The sequence below is a fragment of the Porites lutea genome, chromosome 7, assembly GCF_958299795.1.
Source record: "Porites lutea chromosome 7, jaPorLute2.1, whole genome shotgun sequence".
Lineage (NCBI taxonomy): Eukaryota > Metazoa > Cnidaria > Anthozoa > Scleractinia > Poritidae > Porites > Porites lutea.
In genome coordinates this window covers 26124513-26138774 of record NC_133207.1, presented here as the reverse complement: position 1 = coordinate 26138774, position 14262 = coordinate 26124513, and the positions used below count along the sequence as shown (strand labels likewise).

At 38.5% G+C, this 14262-nt stretch overlaps 1 protein-coding gene across 2 annotated transcripts; it reads right to left on the bottom strand.

Annotated features, from left to right (window-relative positions):
• On the bottom strand, positions 1-9526 carry LOC140944153 (uncharacterized). Of its 2 annotated transcripts, none has more exons than XM_073393281.1 (7): positions 9403-9526; positions 8211-8395; positions 4553-4964; positions 3152-3241; positions 2718-2799; positions 314-373; positions 1-282 (listed from the first exon to the last, which is right to left on the bottom strand). In XM_073393281.1, exons 1-6 carry the CDS (start codon positions 9509-9511, stop codon positions 334-336), a joined length of 918 nt encoding a protein of 305 aa, XP_073249382.1. In that variant the 5' UTR covers positions 9512-9526; the 3' UTR covers positions 1-282; positions 314-333. The 2 variants fall into 2 exon arrangements, with proteins under 2 accessions (XP_073249382.1, XP_073249383.1); XM_073393282.1 differs by having other exon boundaries at positions 9-282; positions 2718-2775.
• Between the last annotated feature and the right edge of the window lie 4736 nt (positions 9527-14262).

Sequence of the window (14262 nt, the reverse complement as noted above, 5' to 3'; positions counted from 1 at the left end):
AGATAATGGTGATCAAAAATTTTGATCTGTGTTTAAAAGGATGCTTAAGTTATGAAACTTTCAGAGCAAAGAACTTTGTTGAGGATCAGTCCTGCGACAATTAGCATTTGTGAAATCTTTCCCGCTAAATTGCATATGTTGTAGTTCAATTTCATGGTGCTTGGTTGAAGGTTTATTGTCCCAGTTTGTTTTGGGGAATATTTTTCAAATATCGTACGACTTGACTTATTGCTTTGTGGAAGTTTTCTTTTTGTGCAGTGTCCATAACACGAAGGTCCAGCCCGGGGGTGGGGGTGCGCCCCCCGGTCTAGCCGGTCGAATAAACAACCGTCCTTAACTTTCCACTGTGAAGTGGGCCAATGACTCAGCTAGTTCCAGGCTTGTTTCCTGATATTTTCTGTGTAGGTAAATGGGTGGATATGTTATTGATAAGGTTAATATAACTCGAAAAACGTTAAACAAGCATGTGCAGTGTATATATATGGCTTAATACAAGAAGGCTTCTGTCATATCAAAAACTATTTAAAAAAAAAACAACAATCACATTGCTGACAGTACTAAGGCCAGTGCGAGGATTTGAGTAGCCCAACAGCGAGTATGCATAAAAAACAATAGTAAATCCAAGTCGGGACTTTTAGCAAAATACAGTTTCTGAGATTTGATTGTATCTTATCTTTCTCCTCAGGAACCGCCGGTGTAGGTCGGTATTGCTGAGTTTGAATTATTACCTGGACGTTAACAGTAAGGTTTTTACCATTCTTACCTAAAACCGTGAGTAATTTAGTTGACTTTGATAATCACTTCTGGGCTAAGTATGGGCGGACAAAATAATTGTTTAATTGTCTCATAGGCAGCTTAGGGACCAGTCATAAATTAGAGGGGAGTCAGAAGACGCAAATATAGAGAGGGCCTTAAATTTCATGTCAACGCAGAAAAGAGGGTTTCATGCAAAGTTTTTAGGGTTAGGGAATATAAATGAAATCGATCTTCTTAGGCTTAGAATGATGTCAACTTTCTGTAAATAATACTTAACACTTATATTATTGAATCTGATGAAGGTAGAGGAGAAAAAATGTTTTAACAGTCCATGATGTAACTTCTGGGTCCTTCTTTTCACATATACCCAAGACCTCTCCTAAGTTGCGTATAAACAACAACAACAAACATAAAAGGATAAGTACGGCATTGTCAAAAGAGAATAAAAACGTTATATCTTGTGACCAACTACAATAACTTAACAATTAGTTTCTGCAGTGGTGTAAATATGTGAAAAAACTTGACATTAACATTGTTTTCTAAAGTCGAGTCCTGAACTGGATTTTAAGATACACTCAGTCACTCTCATAGCCAGCACTTTTACCTTAGTTCCTCTCTTCCAAAAATCTTGTCACAAGGCCAATTCGTTTGTTGGAATTTTCCCCTAACAGGGCCTTGCAAATGGCAAGACGCATTTTGTTCAGTTCTTTACACGTTTATTGGCGGGCTTGTCATTTCTGTCTACAAAATTCACTTATAAAAAAGTTTTCTGTATTAGATTTTCTTAATAACGTTTACCGCTATTTAGGAGGTGTTCTTTAAAGTCTTTTATTCCCTCTTTAAATCAGTAAACAAGTGTTTGAAAAGTTAGTTCTCCAAAGTCTTAAGGCCTCTTCTTATACAAACCCCTAAGGAGTTCACTCCCGGTGGGTGACATGAGGAAAACTCCGCGTATATATATTGAAAAGTTTCAGTGAGTTCGAAATGCGTGCGCAAATGAAGTGCTGGTGGGAGAAGTCTATTTTTTTCTATCTTTCGTCTTTGTATTTAGTAGTATCTAAGAACTTTGTTTCTGTTTCAGATATTTCATCTCGCGTAAATTCTTCAAGGCTGCAAAGTGGTATTTATTTGCTTCTCCTCAATAAACTTAGAAACATCTCCTCTAACTAAAGACATTCCATATTGAAACAATGTCATCTGTACATCATTTACAAATGAACGTAGCCATGAAGATGTTGGCAAAAGACGCAGACATTTTGGAACCTCTGAGTTTGCTATGGGTAGTTAGATAGTGTTATTTCCAAAAGGAAGGTTTTCCTCTCAGATTAACCTTACCACTCTCGTTTTATATATTGTAGTGGTGTATTTTGATATAGAAGGATGAATAAGACTTGCATGTTGTTTCAATCCCCTCCTCTAGTGGTATGCCATGTGTATAGGTTCATTGCGTCCATTGAAACACGCCTAGTATGGTATCTTATGTAAAGAGGCCTAGGGATTGGGCTGGTGGTGAAGGGGGGGGGGGGGGGGGGGCATGATAATTTATGGAAACTATTTTGGAGGGTCAACATTTTTACTGCACCTGAAAAGGGGAGGAACAGCCCAAAACATGCGCATCAAAATAATGCAACAGTCCTTCCCCTCCTCTAATTTATGACCGGTCCGTTAGCAACTTCTTTGCCGAAACAATGGTACGTTGCACTACTCGAAATCATCAACCAATGCAGACACTTTTTGCTCTTCCCGATGTCTTCGTCCAAGATCGAGAAGGTAGCAAAGTAACTTAAGTCCGTTAGCTTTTTCAAACTATTAATAGCAGTTTAAATGACGTGCAGCTAGTGCCGGCAATAGAGAGCTTGAAGGTTTTTGGGCCTCAAATTGAAATAAAAATTATTATTCTGCTTATAACTCAATACAGATGGACCATGTCGGCCATAATGCTTATTACTGGCTGGGCTCACCTCTTTTGTTCTGTGTTTCTCCCAATCTTGAGATCAACTTCTTGGCGTATGGCATTTTCTGTAATTTTAGAGGAAGTTGAACCTACACGTTAAACCAAAAATTAAGGCTATGGAAAGTAGAAAAGGGGTTTCCGGGAAGTCCGCACTTGCCTCACCTATTGAGCTTTATTTCGCCGCGTGGCTTGTAATTAATTACTATACCACGTTTACATTTCCTCAATTTATAAAGCCTTTTCTAGATGTGGAGGTCGGGGAAGGAGTGCAGTTGGTACCTGAAAATTAATATTTGCAAGTGGCAAGAAAAAAACATGAGGATGATGAAAGAGACCAACTTGAAGGACAATATTAATAATGTTACATGTAACTAAAGCTTATCGAGACTTTTCTTAGCATAGTGCCGAATATAGCGGCATCAAGTCCTCACAACGTTTTACCTTTTACAGTAGACTGAGACGTAGTTGCTGATTCGTTTTCCATCTCAAAGTCATAATACGTCATCAAGGAAAAAATTCCTTCCTCAAGATCTTCAGGAAAAAAGAAAATGAACAATTTAATTCATAATCACTTCAGTTTATTGAAAAAAAACTGAAAAAAGGGCAAATATTACAGTGTAACGACTTCAACCGGGGCCACCTAAGGACTTTCAGCCAATCAAAAACCGCTCCTTAAACAAAGAATTGGGCGTGCAGATCATCGGGAACTGGATTGGTTATAGTTTCCATCCTAAATTTTTCGCGGTTTAGAACGGTGTGTCGTATACACTTAGGGACTTATCCTAAAGTACAAGTTGGGGTCGGCTGAAAAAAGATGGGGGTGGGTCACTGTCTTCATGCACGCATAAAGGGGTGGGCTTAGGAAAAGCTGGCATCATTAAAGGGGTGGGGCATTTATGATATTTGCACTCGCTGTGCATCAAAAGGTGTCTTAAGAAAATATGGAAGCAAAACTGGGAAATTATTTATAAAAATAAATCGTAATTGTGTAGTTTAAGAAAATATGCATCAGGGACATCCAACTTTCTCGACTTACGGACTTTCACCTTCAAAAAGGCAACGCACGTTAACAAGTAAAAATTTAAATTTGATCACGAGGAAAAAAGAAAACAAGATTCTTGGTCTTTGATTGGCTCACGCTAGGAGTGAGCCATTCTAAAAGGCGAAAAATTTAGGATTGAAACTAACCAATCGAAGAATAGGACAGTTCTTGTTGAAGTCTGCACGCCCAATTCTTTGTTAAAGGAGCGGTTTTTGATTGACTGAAAGTCCCTAGGTGGCCCCGGTTGAAGTCGTCACAATGTAATGAAAAGAGGAAGCAGAAAAAAAAATCCCAAGATACTAACTTGCAACAAAAAATAGCAAATTGGAGGCTATTTTATTGCCTTACAAGTTTTCAGTAACCTTGAAAGTTCAAGGCCATAAACATTGACCTGGGTAAAAAAAATTAACAATCTTGATAATGTCAAGTTTTAAAGAGAAATTTATCAAGAAAAAGTATTTTCGAAAATTAGTAACAAATTAGTATAGGAGTAGTAAAAATAGCATAGCCAAAAAGAGCACCGTAGCATATTCAACTAAACATTGTGTCACTGAAAAGCGTCTGATGTATACTTTTAGGCGGCAAAGTCTCTGACCAGCTTAATCCAAGGAACGGCAACCAGCAACAGAAAAAATTGTTTACTAAACGTTAAATTTATCGACAAGATGAGGTTGGAAGCGGGTGCCCTAAAGATGGAAGAGGCTGGAACGCAAAAAGCAGCATTGCCTTGGAAAGAGAAATTTCGTGAGTTTACAAAATTCCTGAAGATGACCGAGGAGAACATGTCCCCGCTCGTTTACCTGACAGTCTTTCGTCCCTACCCGAAGAGCGGCTGTCTGCTCTAGGTTTTTGGGACGGCTGTTCCCTCTCTTTAGTAAGTTCTTCTGCCCATTTATCAAATGTCTGTTTCGCAGCAAATTTTACGCGACGATCATCATGAGGACCAAGTTCAAGACACCATTCTCCGTCATCCAACCAATGCCAGTGGCTTGCAGCCTTCAGTTCTGCCTGGAAATTAAACTTTTGGGGGCTTTCTGGATAGTTGTCATTCAAGTAGACATTAATGGCGTGCACCAGTATACTAAAGCTTATGAGTGACATTCCTCCTTGGCATCGAAAGGGTTCTGATTTAACCCAGGGTAAAGAGCTCAATTCGTCAATAATTATTTTTCTTGTTTCTTGTCCTCTTGAGCGTGTGGAACTCTTGGCAGCCTGTGATTACAAAGCACAGAAGGTTTTTTGTACACTGTACATCAAGGTTTCAATTTAACACCCAAAAAGGCTACACCTTATTAAGACGAGGAGAACGTTCCAACCAAGAGAGAATAAAGGTCCTTCGTCCTCTCTTGGTTCCAATCCTAGTCTTTTGCAGACTATAAGTCAAATAACTGGTCATAGATTTTTTTCCTACTACAGGAATGAAGAACTGTAATGTAATACTATGAAGAAAACGAAGCAGTTTCTTTCTTATGTTTTATCAGAACAGCGCCAAGGAACTAAAATTAAAGTGTATGTCCACTGAAGGTAAAACTAATGCAATTTCCAGGAAAGCAAAAGGCAATGTTGACATTTATGACCCAATTCAGTTTGTAAGAGCAACGGTTTCAAGCAACTGTGGAAACGCGAGAAAAAAAATCACGTTCTCTGAAACTTTTATCTACATCATATAATATACCCCATACCAGTTGATTCCTGGTAAAAACAAGCTAGGAGCCAAGTTAAAGCCACTGGAAAAACAAACTCCTCGCCTGACAGTTACAACCAGCTGCAAAAGTACTTGAGACATTGTACCGTAATTTGAGGGTTGTCCAATACTCACAAATAGACTCCATTGGTGTTAGTGGTGATAAGAAGGGTCTCCGTTGGTACCAATGGAAAAGCACCCTATTCCCATGGTTCTATTGGTGAATATGCATCTCATTAAGGGGACTTAGATTATTTTCTCATGTGGTCTAGCTGGGTACAGGGCAATTCCGATGGTTCATTGGTACCAATGGTACGATTGGTACCAATGGAAAAGCACCCTATTCTAGTGGTTCTATTGGTGAATATGCATGTCATTAAGAAGACTTAGATTATTTTCTGATGTGGTCTGGCTGGGTAGAGGGCAATTCCAATGGTCCATTGGTACCAATGGTACGATTGGTATCAATAGAAAAGCACCCTATTCCAATGGTTCTATTGGTGAATATGCATCTCATTAAAGGGACTTAGATTATTTTTTCCTGTGGTCTAGCTGGGTACAGGGCAATTCCGATGGTCCATTGGTACCAATGGTACGATTGGTACCAATGGAAAAGCACCCTATTCCAATGGTTCTATTGGTGAATATGCATGCCATTAAGGGGACTTATATTATTTTCTGATGTGGTCTGGCTGGGTACAGGGCAATTCCAATGGTCCATTGGTACCATCGTATGATTGGTACCAATGGAAAAGCAACCTATTCCAATGGTTCTATTGATGAATATGCATCTCATTAAGGGGACTTAGATTATTTTCTGATGTGGTCTGGCTGGGTACAGGGCAATTCCAATGGTCCATTGGTACCAATGGTACGATTGGTACCAATGGAAAAGCACCCTATTCCAGTGGTTCTGTTGGTGAATATGCATCTCATTAAGGGGACTTAGATTATTTTCTGATGTGGTCTAGCTGGGTACAGGGCAATTCCAATGGTCCATTGGTACCAATGGGAAGATTGGTTCCAATGGAAAAGCACCCTATTCTAATGGTTCTATTGGTAAATGTTCCTTTTTATTAAGGGGACTTAGATTATTTTCTGATGTGGTCTGGCTGGGTACAGGGCAATTTCAATGGTCCATTGGTACCAATGGTATGATTGGTACCAATAGAAAAGCACCTTATTCCAATGGTTCTATTGGTGAATATGCATCTCATTAAGGAGAGTTAGATTATTTTCTCATGTGGTCTTTGTGTAAAAGGCAACTTGTTTTGCGTGGTGTAAAAGCGAACTTGTTTTGCGTGGTTGGCTTAGAGAACGAGGAATATTTATAATCATTATTAGCACGTTTTTACTTGGTGTAAAAGCGAACTTGTTTTGCGTGATTGGCTTATAGAACGAGGAATATTCATAAGAATTATAGCGCGCTTTTACTTGGTGTAAAAGCGAACTTGTTTTGCGTGGTTGGCTTATAGAACGAGGAATATTCATAAGAATTATAGCGTGTTTCTACTTTGTGTGAAAGCGAACTTGTTTTGCGTGGTTGGCTTATAGAACGAGGAATATTCATAAGAATTATGGCGCGTTTTTAATTGGTGTAACAGCGAACTTGTTTTGTGTGGTTGGCTTATAGAACGAGGAATATTCATAATAATTATTAGCGCGTTTTTACTTGGTGTAAAAGCGAACTTGTTTTGGGTGGTTGGCTTATAGAACGAGGAATATTTATAATAATTATTAGCACATTTTTACTTGGTGTAAAAGCGAACTTGTTCTGCATGATTAGCTTATAGAACAAGGAATATTCGTAAAAAATTATAGCGCGCTTTTACTTGGTGTAAAAGCGAACTTGTTTTGCACCAATAGAACCATTAGAATGGCATCATTTTCCATTGGTACCAATCGTACCATTAGTACCAATGGACCCTCGGAATTGCCCTGTACACAGCCAGGTCACATGGGAAAATAATCTAAGTCCTTTTAATGAGATGCATATTCACCAACAGAACCATTGGAATAGGGTTCTTTTCCAGTGGTACCAATCATTCCATTGGTACCAATGGACCATTGGAATTGCCCTGTACCCAGCTAGACCACATGAGAAAATAATCTAAGTCCCCTTAATGACATGTATATTCACCAATAGAACCACTGGAATAGGGTGCTTTTCCATTAGTACCAATCGTACCATTGGTACTAATGGACCATTGGAATTGCCCTGTACCCAGCTAGACCACATGAGAAAATAATCTAAGTCCCCTTAATGACATGTATATTCACCAATAGAACCACTGGAATAGGGTGCTTTTCCATTAGTACCAATCGTACCATTGGTACCAATGGACCATTGGAATTGCCCTGTACCCAGCTAGACCACATGAGAAAATAATCTAAGTCCCCTTAATGAGATGCATATTCATCAACAGAACCATTGGAATGACATCCTTTCCTATTGGTACCAATCTTACTATTGGTACCAATGGACCATCAGTTTGACGAATCGTATCTGTTTGTGTATATTGGACATGTGTGAATGCAAGACCATGCTCAAAACTTGGAGGAACAACTTTGAATGAAAGGGAGGGGGGAGGTCAGTATTATATATCACAGACCTGTGACTAGCAGCGATTTGAAAGAAGAAAGATCGTTTTTTCGTCCGACTGTCTCAACAACATTTTTGCAACTGGTTGTAGCTCCATAAGCCACTTCTTTATTAGAGAACGTCATGGATAGTTTGCATCTAACTGAACTTAACACAGTTACTTTTCAACTACCTCATTTAAATGAATCATGCAAACTCCCTGAAACTTCGGATGATCTTCGACGACTAAGTTATCTGAGTTAGTAATCTCAGTTTGCCATAAACAAACATCTGGTTTTGTTCCTATGGTTTGTTGTCTTTTTCGATACCAGTCTTGGTGAAGTGGATAGTACAAATTCCGATTAGTGACTAGCCATACTGGAAACAAGATAAAATTATTAATACCTCCTTCCCGTTATCCTTCGGAGTGCCCGTCACTGTACGTGGCAGGAGTTTCAAGGGGCAGGGTGGCAAAGAGGCTTTCCGTAACGCGTGATGGGACCCAAATTATCAGTGCGATGGGTGATCGGGCCCAAATAAGTCGTGCGAGGCATGATTGGGCAAGTAGCATGATGCGTGACTAACTATTTTCACAAGGTGTGACGCATGATTTTCCTTTGAAATTTCTGTGATGATTAATATCGTTTTAAACTAGAAGCAGAGACATAAAAATAGATAGTTATGACACCAAATTCTTGCCCTTTTTTCTCCTTCCTTGGCCTCTGATTTCCTCAGATCAAATGATAATATTTTGTTTTATTTTTCCGTGATACGTGGCAAAATCGGTGTGACACATGATAGGTACCCCCTTTGCCACCCTGAAGGGAAAGGGGAGATTAAGTCGCTTGTGAAATTATCTGGTTAAGGGAAGCCGTTAAGTATAGACGTGTGCCGTCGAGGCCTTCCCCTGTTTAAGACAAAAATTTGCCTCATTTCGCAACCCTGCTTGAGACAAGAGACTATTATTTTTATGACCCAATTCGTTTAGTTTTGCATAGAGAATAAGCTAACATCATAGAATGAGATTTTTTGGACAAAATGCTGTTTCCACAGATGCAGTCCACTCATCTTAGGTACATACGTATACCTGGGAAATAAAGAAGAAGCGTGGATGTGGACAGATAATGTTACTAAGAGTTGCAAATCTTACATTAAGACACAAAGAAAAGAATGGAAAGAGCAGCAAGTTCAACCCGTACCATATACAGAATTGTTATTTTAGGTGAATGACTTATGGTGGCATGGGAAATAGACTCGAAAGGACCATGAAAGGGTGGGAAATTTAAGGTTAAAGTTTAATTCAGGGTGTAGGTATGGATGAAGTTCTTAGATATAATGACAAAACTTCATTAAAGTAGATCATCATTAACAGAATACTTACTTACCTTCATCTGTGTTTACATCATCGTCAAATGTTGGACACTTTTCTGATCCAGCGCGATAAACTTTAAGCCTCTCATTTCTATCACATGACATCGCGTAGCTGTAACTCATGACTTTAAGAAAAAAAGTTTTGCCGCAATTAGTAATAGATTTGGCTAAAAGCAAAGCTCTCATTAATAAATTACTCATAATTTACTCACACAAAAAAGGTCATGTAATGCAATTCAGTGATGGCATCGAGAACAGCAAAAAAAATCAAGTGGTCTAATTAGCAAACAAACAATTTTTTTAACGCGCAGCACAAATTTTGTTTATAAAATAACTAAGATAGTATGTGCGCTCTGATTAGCTGAGAGGAGTGTTTGCATGAGAGTATGTAAACATAGTTGTGATGTCAAGATGTCTTGTTTTTTGCCTGCTAACCCCGCAAGCACAAATTTGAAAAAGTTTTTGAGTTCAAAACTCGACCAGTTTACTATATTTACCGATTCCTTCGTCAGCTGAAACTTGGAACATCTTTACAAACACACTGTGTCAATTTTGTTTTCGCTTAAGCTGACATTTTAAGCGAGAAAAATCCATATTTTGCGAAGCATCCTTTTGCAAAACAAGAACTGAGTATGTGTGCATGCCTTTGTGTACACTACTTTGTGACTGGTAAGAATTTCTCTTTTAATCAGTGCCATAACAAAGAGTTTTGCATTTTTCTCGGGAAAATTATTTTATAAAAGCAATAGAAAACTTTTTCCTGTGTTTGCATAGCCTGATATAAACAATCAAGGGGATGGGAGAATTCTCGACAATTATGCAAACCCGAGACACAGGCTATGCAAACACAGAAAACGTTTTCTATTGCTTAAATAGTACATTTCTTTGCCATTTCTTGTTGCGCAACTACAACGTGAAACTTTCTAGTTACACGTTTTATGGAGGAAATGTTGTATGTGCTTACAAAAACATTTGTTCCTTGGGTTCATGTTCCATTTTTTGACTGCCGCTCATTTGCAACTTGCTTGCCCCTAGAATTTCTCATTTTCTACCCGCCGATATAAAATTTTGGGGTTGCTTTTCAACTAAATTCATCTTCTTTGTTCTTTATCTCTTGCTCTCGTTCCCTGAATGTATGAATGAATGTCATTGATAAGGGGACAACAAGATGTTCTCTCTTTACATCTTAACAGTAAGCTCGGACTTAGCATCCAAGCCGCCACTGGCAGCGGCTATCAGTCTATTTATGAGCTTACTGTAACCCACATGAGGAGCTGGAGAGCACTGATCACATTAGCCCTGTGATTTACTGTTGTTATGCAAGAAGTCAATTTCTTCAAACGAAAAAAATAACCTCTAGCACCCCAGGCAGCGGCACTGCAGTACGTGACAGAAAAATATTTTTCAATTCAAATCAAAATGTCCCCTAAAAATCAAGTCCTGTCCTGTTGGTGTCGAAGACATGCAACAAAGGCGATAAAATTCACTAAATTCACTATGACGAAATGCAATGCCTCATCGTGCGTTTCCTGGTTTTTGAAGGAAAATTAATACAGTGCTCTAGTTAAAGTTTTTGTACCTTGAGATCCTCAAAACATCTTGTGTTGTGTATGGTCTAGCGGAGTTTGAAGAATTAATATTGCATCAGTTGGAGTCCACTTTGAAAGTATACATTAAAATCCTTGTTCATCCTTTGAAATTCTTATTTCATTTATACATTACAAGCTCTAAAATGCAAAGGAATAACAACTATTAAAACAGCAGCTGACCAAGAGTATTTGTGTAATTTAGAAAGGGTCGCTCCATGACCTGTCAAAATTCTTGTGTGCTCAATTGCACAGCATGAGCTTTAGTGCAGGAGTATCACCTGTATTACCCAAAAAATTGGAGCAATATTTATTTGATATGAACATCCCGTAATTTATCGGGTGTATTTCAATATGAATACAGTTACCACGTGTTGTTTGTTTTTACTGCAGTTTTAGCTTAAGTTGATTTTTTTTAAAGCCCGATCTCTTGCTCAAGTAAAAAACACAAAGCCCGTCACCACGGAAAGAAAAATTTCCAAAGCCCCTTCGGTTTTTTCCCGACCCAGTCATTGCCATAAATAATGAACCGACCCTAAGCGGCATCTACAAAAAGACAAGTAAGAAAATCTGTGTTCTAGCCTGCATGCAACTATAAAACTAAGTAATTTTAATGTACAAAGTTAATCATTCACTAGCTCCGGAACATATCAGTAATATTTTCTATAACTACTAAGAAGTTCTCATTGAGAAGGATAGTGCTGCTGTTAGTTTCGATGCTAATAGGCCAAGATAGTATGTAGAACAGTTGAACATGAATTTTATTAAAGTTAATAACTTAGACTTGTTGGAATTATGAAACACTCGAAGCGAAATATAAAAAATGAACTGATCACAATGACAGATATGCTTACATATTCAGATAACTCGCTAAAGTTTCAATATGATTTTGTAATTCATTTAACAATTCACTAAATTCTAAAACGACAGCAGCGCTGATAGGCTGTTTCTTCATAGAACAATCGTCGTACACATGACGAGAAGAGTTGCGAATAAATAACGTAAAGGCCAAAACTTGTTTATTCACAGGTTAGGTAGACGTACAGCACATGCCGTTCACTTATGTAACTTTATACAATCCTGATTCCCTAGATAACAATCTGGGCCCAGTTGCTCGAAGCATGGTTAGCGTTAACCAGCGTTTAATACCTTGACAACGTATTGGTTTTGATACTGCTTAACCAATGGTTAAAGCTAACCTTGCTTTGAGCAACTCAGCCCTGTGTGACAAAAGAATACTTGCTATAACTAATCTTGAAACCGAGAATAAAACAAATTAACCGAAAAAAAAAATGTCCTGTACAATACTTTTTGAACTGCTCTTACCGTTTAGGCCGTTTAAAGAGACAGCAAACATCCGATGGACTACGATTTCCGCACAGATCTTACCTACTTACATAGGAGCAACCCGCCATTTTGTTTTGTTCTCAAATAGGCGCGGCAGCTAAGCACTTTTAAAAACAAACCGCTGACTGCACAGCGCCGCAGTCACAGATTGCTTTGAACCATCGAATCGCTCAGTCTGCTGCCGGCTGATGCCTGGCAGCAAAAACTGGGCTATTTCAGTTTTGAACGATTCCAGAGAAGAAGAATTAAGAGTTCGTAAATTATGCTCTCTCCCTTTTAAACAATTTTTATTGCGACATTCTCCATCTGTATAGTATTGTGATTGCTACATAAGTTCAGTAACATCTGTAAACCTGAAGAAGGCTGGTACAGTAAGTGGTCTTGGTCCGCGTAAGTCCCCCATGCCCTTGGTCCGCGTCTTTTCCGAAAATGATAAAATATTTCGTCAAGAAAAAAAATACGTTGAATAATGAAAGATATCGTGATTTACTGATTAGCATTCTTCCATATGACGAAGTTTCAGCCTTCTTGCTGCGGATGAAGATGCGAAATTAAAGTTTGTTGACAGGTAGGTTAATTTGTCTTTCTTGAAGTTTTGATTTTTGCGGCACCGTAAATTACGTGGTCATGTTTACTTAGCCTACGAATAACTAAAACGCAACGGGAAGACTTGCCTTTTTGCAGAACAGGTTTTTAGATCAACTTATTTCTGCTGATGGAAGCATATTGCTGTAGACTCTAAATTTTTTGCTTTAGCGACTCTTGAAAAATATCACCAAATTTCGCTTAGCGGTCCTTGGTCCGCGTCCTATGACCTTGGTTGAATAAAACGTCCCAAAGTAAAAAGCGACGGCCTTTGTTTTCGAAGAATGTTTTGAAAGTCGTCCCTATACATTTCTACAAGTTCTCTTTTTTAATACCTCGAGTACATACAGAGTTTTTGGTACAGTATGTTGCCCAGTATCCGGACACTTGAAACAAAAACTCAATTTTTGAGGCGCCCTTTTCAGTTTTCGGTAAACGAAGTATTTCGAATGAAAGCTGAACATTTCAGATTTAAGATGAGAGTTTTGGCGATTTGAAAGCTTGCGAAACAGTCGCAGAAGACGCCGTTCTGTTCAGGTAAGTAAACTTTTCGTGGCTAATATTTACGCTGTTTACTGCGCAGTAAAATTAGTGCTGCTCAGAAAAGGGAGGGTGATGTGTGATATTTTCAAAGAAACTGTTTTATTTTTTAGGTGAAGATACTTAAGGAAGTCAGGTTTTCAGAAAGTTTATTAATTCTTCTTGAAATTCGATTTGTTTGGAATAACGGAGGCCAGAAACATTCACTAAGTTTTGATGTCATGTGCCCGGAATCCGGACAGTTTTTTCTTTGCTGTACAGAATCGATGAATTAGCTGTGTACATTATCCGGTTAAGATTTATTTCATATCATTAACTATAATTAAAGCTTAGGATATATGATATAGTCGTAAAATGTAATTCTACTCAACTCCGTATGGAAATTTTCTTCACTCATTCACAGGCGACTTGATTTCGTGTGCACGGGCTTGTTTCGCGTGACTGCATTTTCTATATATAACTGAAAGCGTCTGAGTTGAACCTGGAATTCTCGTACTTTCCCCACTTGTGATTGCTAGAATGGTGTTGCAACGGTCTGAAAAATGTCACAAAGGGATTAAGAGATGTGAAAGAAGGAGGAATTAGTGCTAGAAAAGCAGGCTTATTGTGGGGACTGAGCATGAAGAAATCAACACTGCAGGTCGGACTAAATAGGAGTGACCTTTGACCGTCGGATTGAGGTCCCTTACCCAAGCTTTTTTTTAAATAAAAACTGAGGAAAGAAAGTAGTTTGCAGATTGGCTAATTGAGCTTGCAAACTGCTGCTTCGGCATGTCCACGGATGCCTTCCTTAAATCAGTGAAAAAGTTCGTAGAC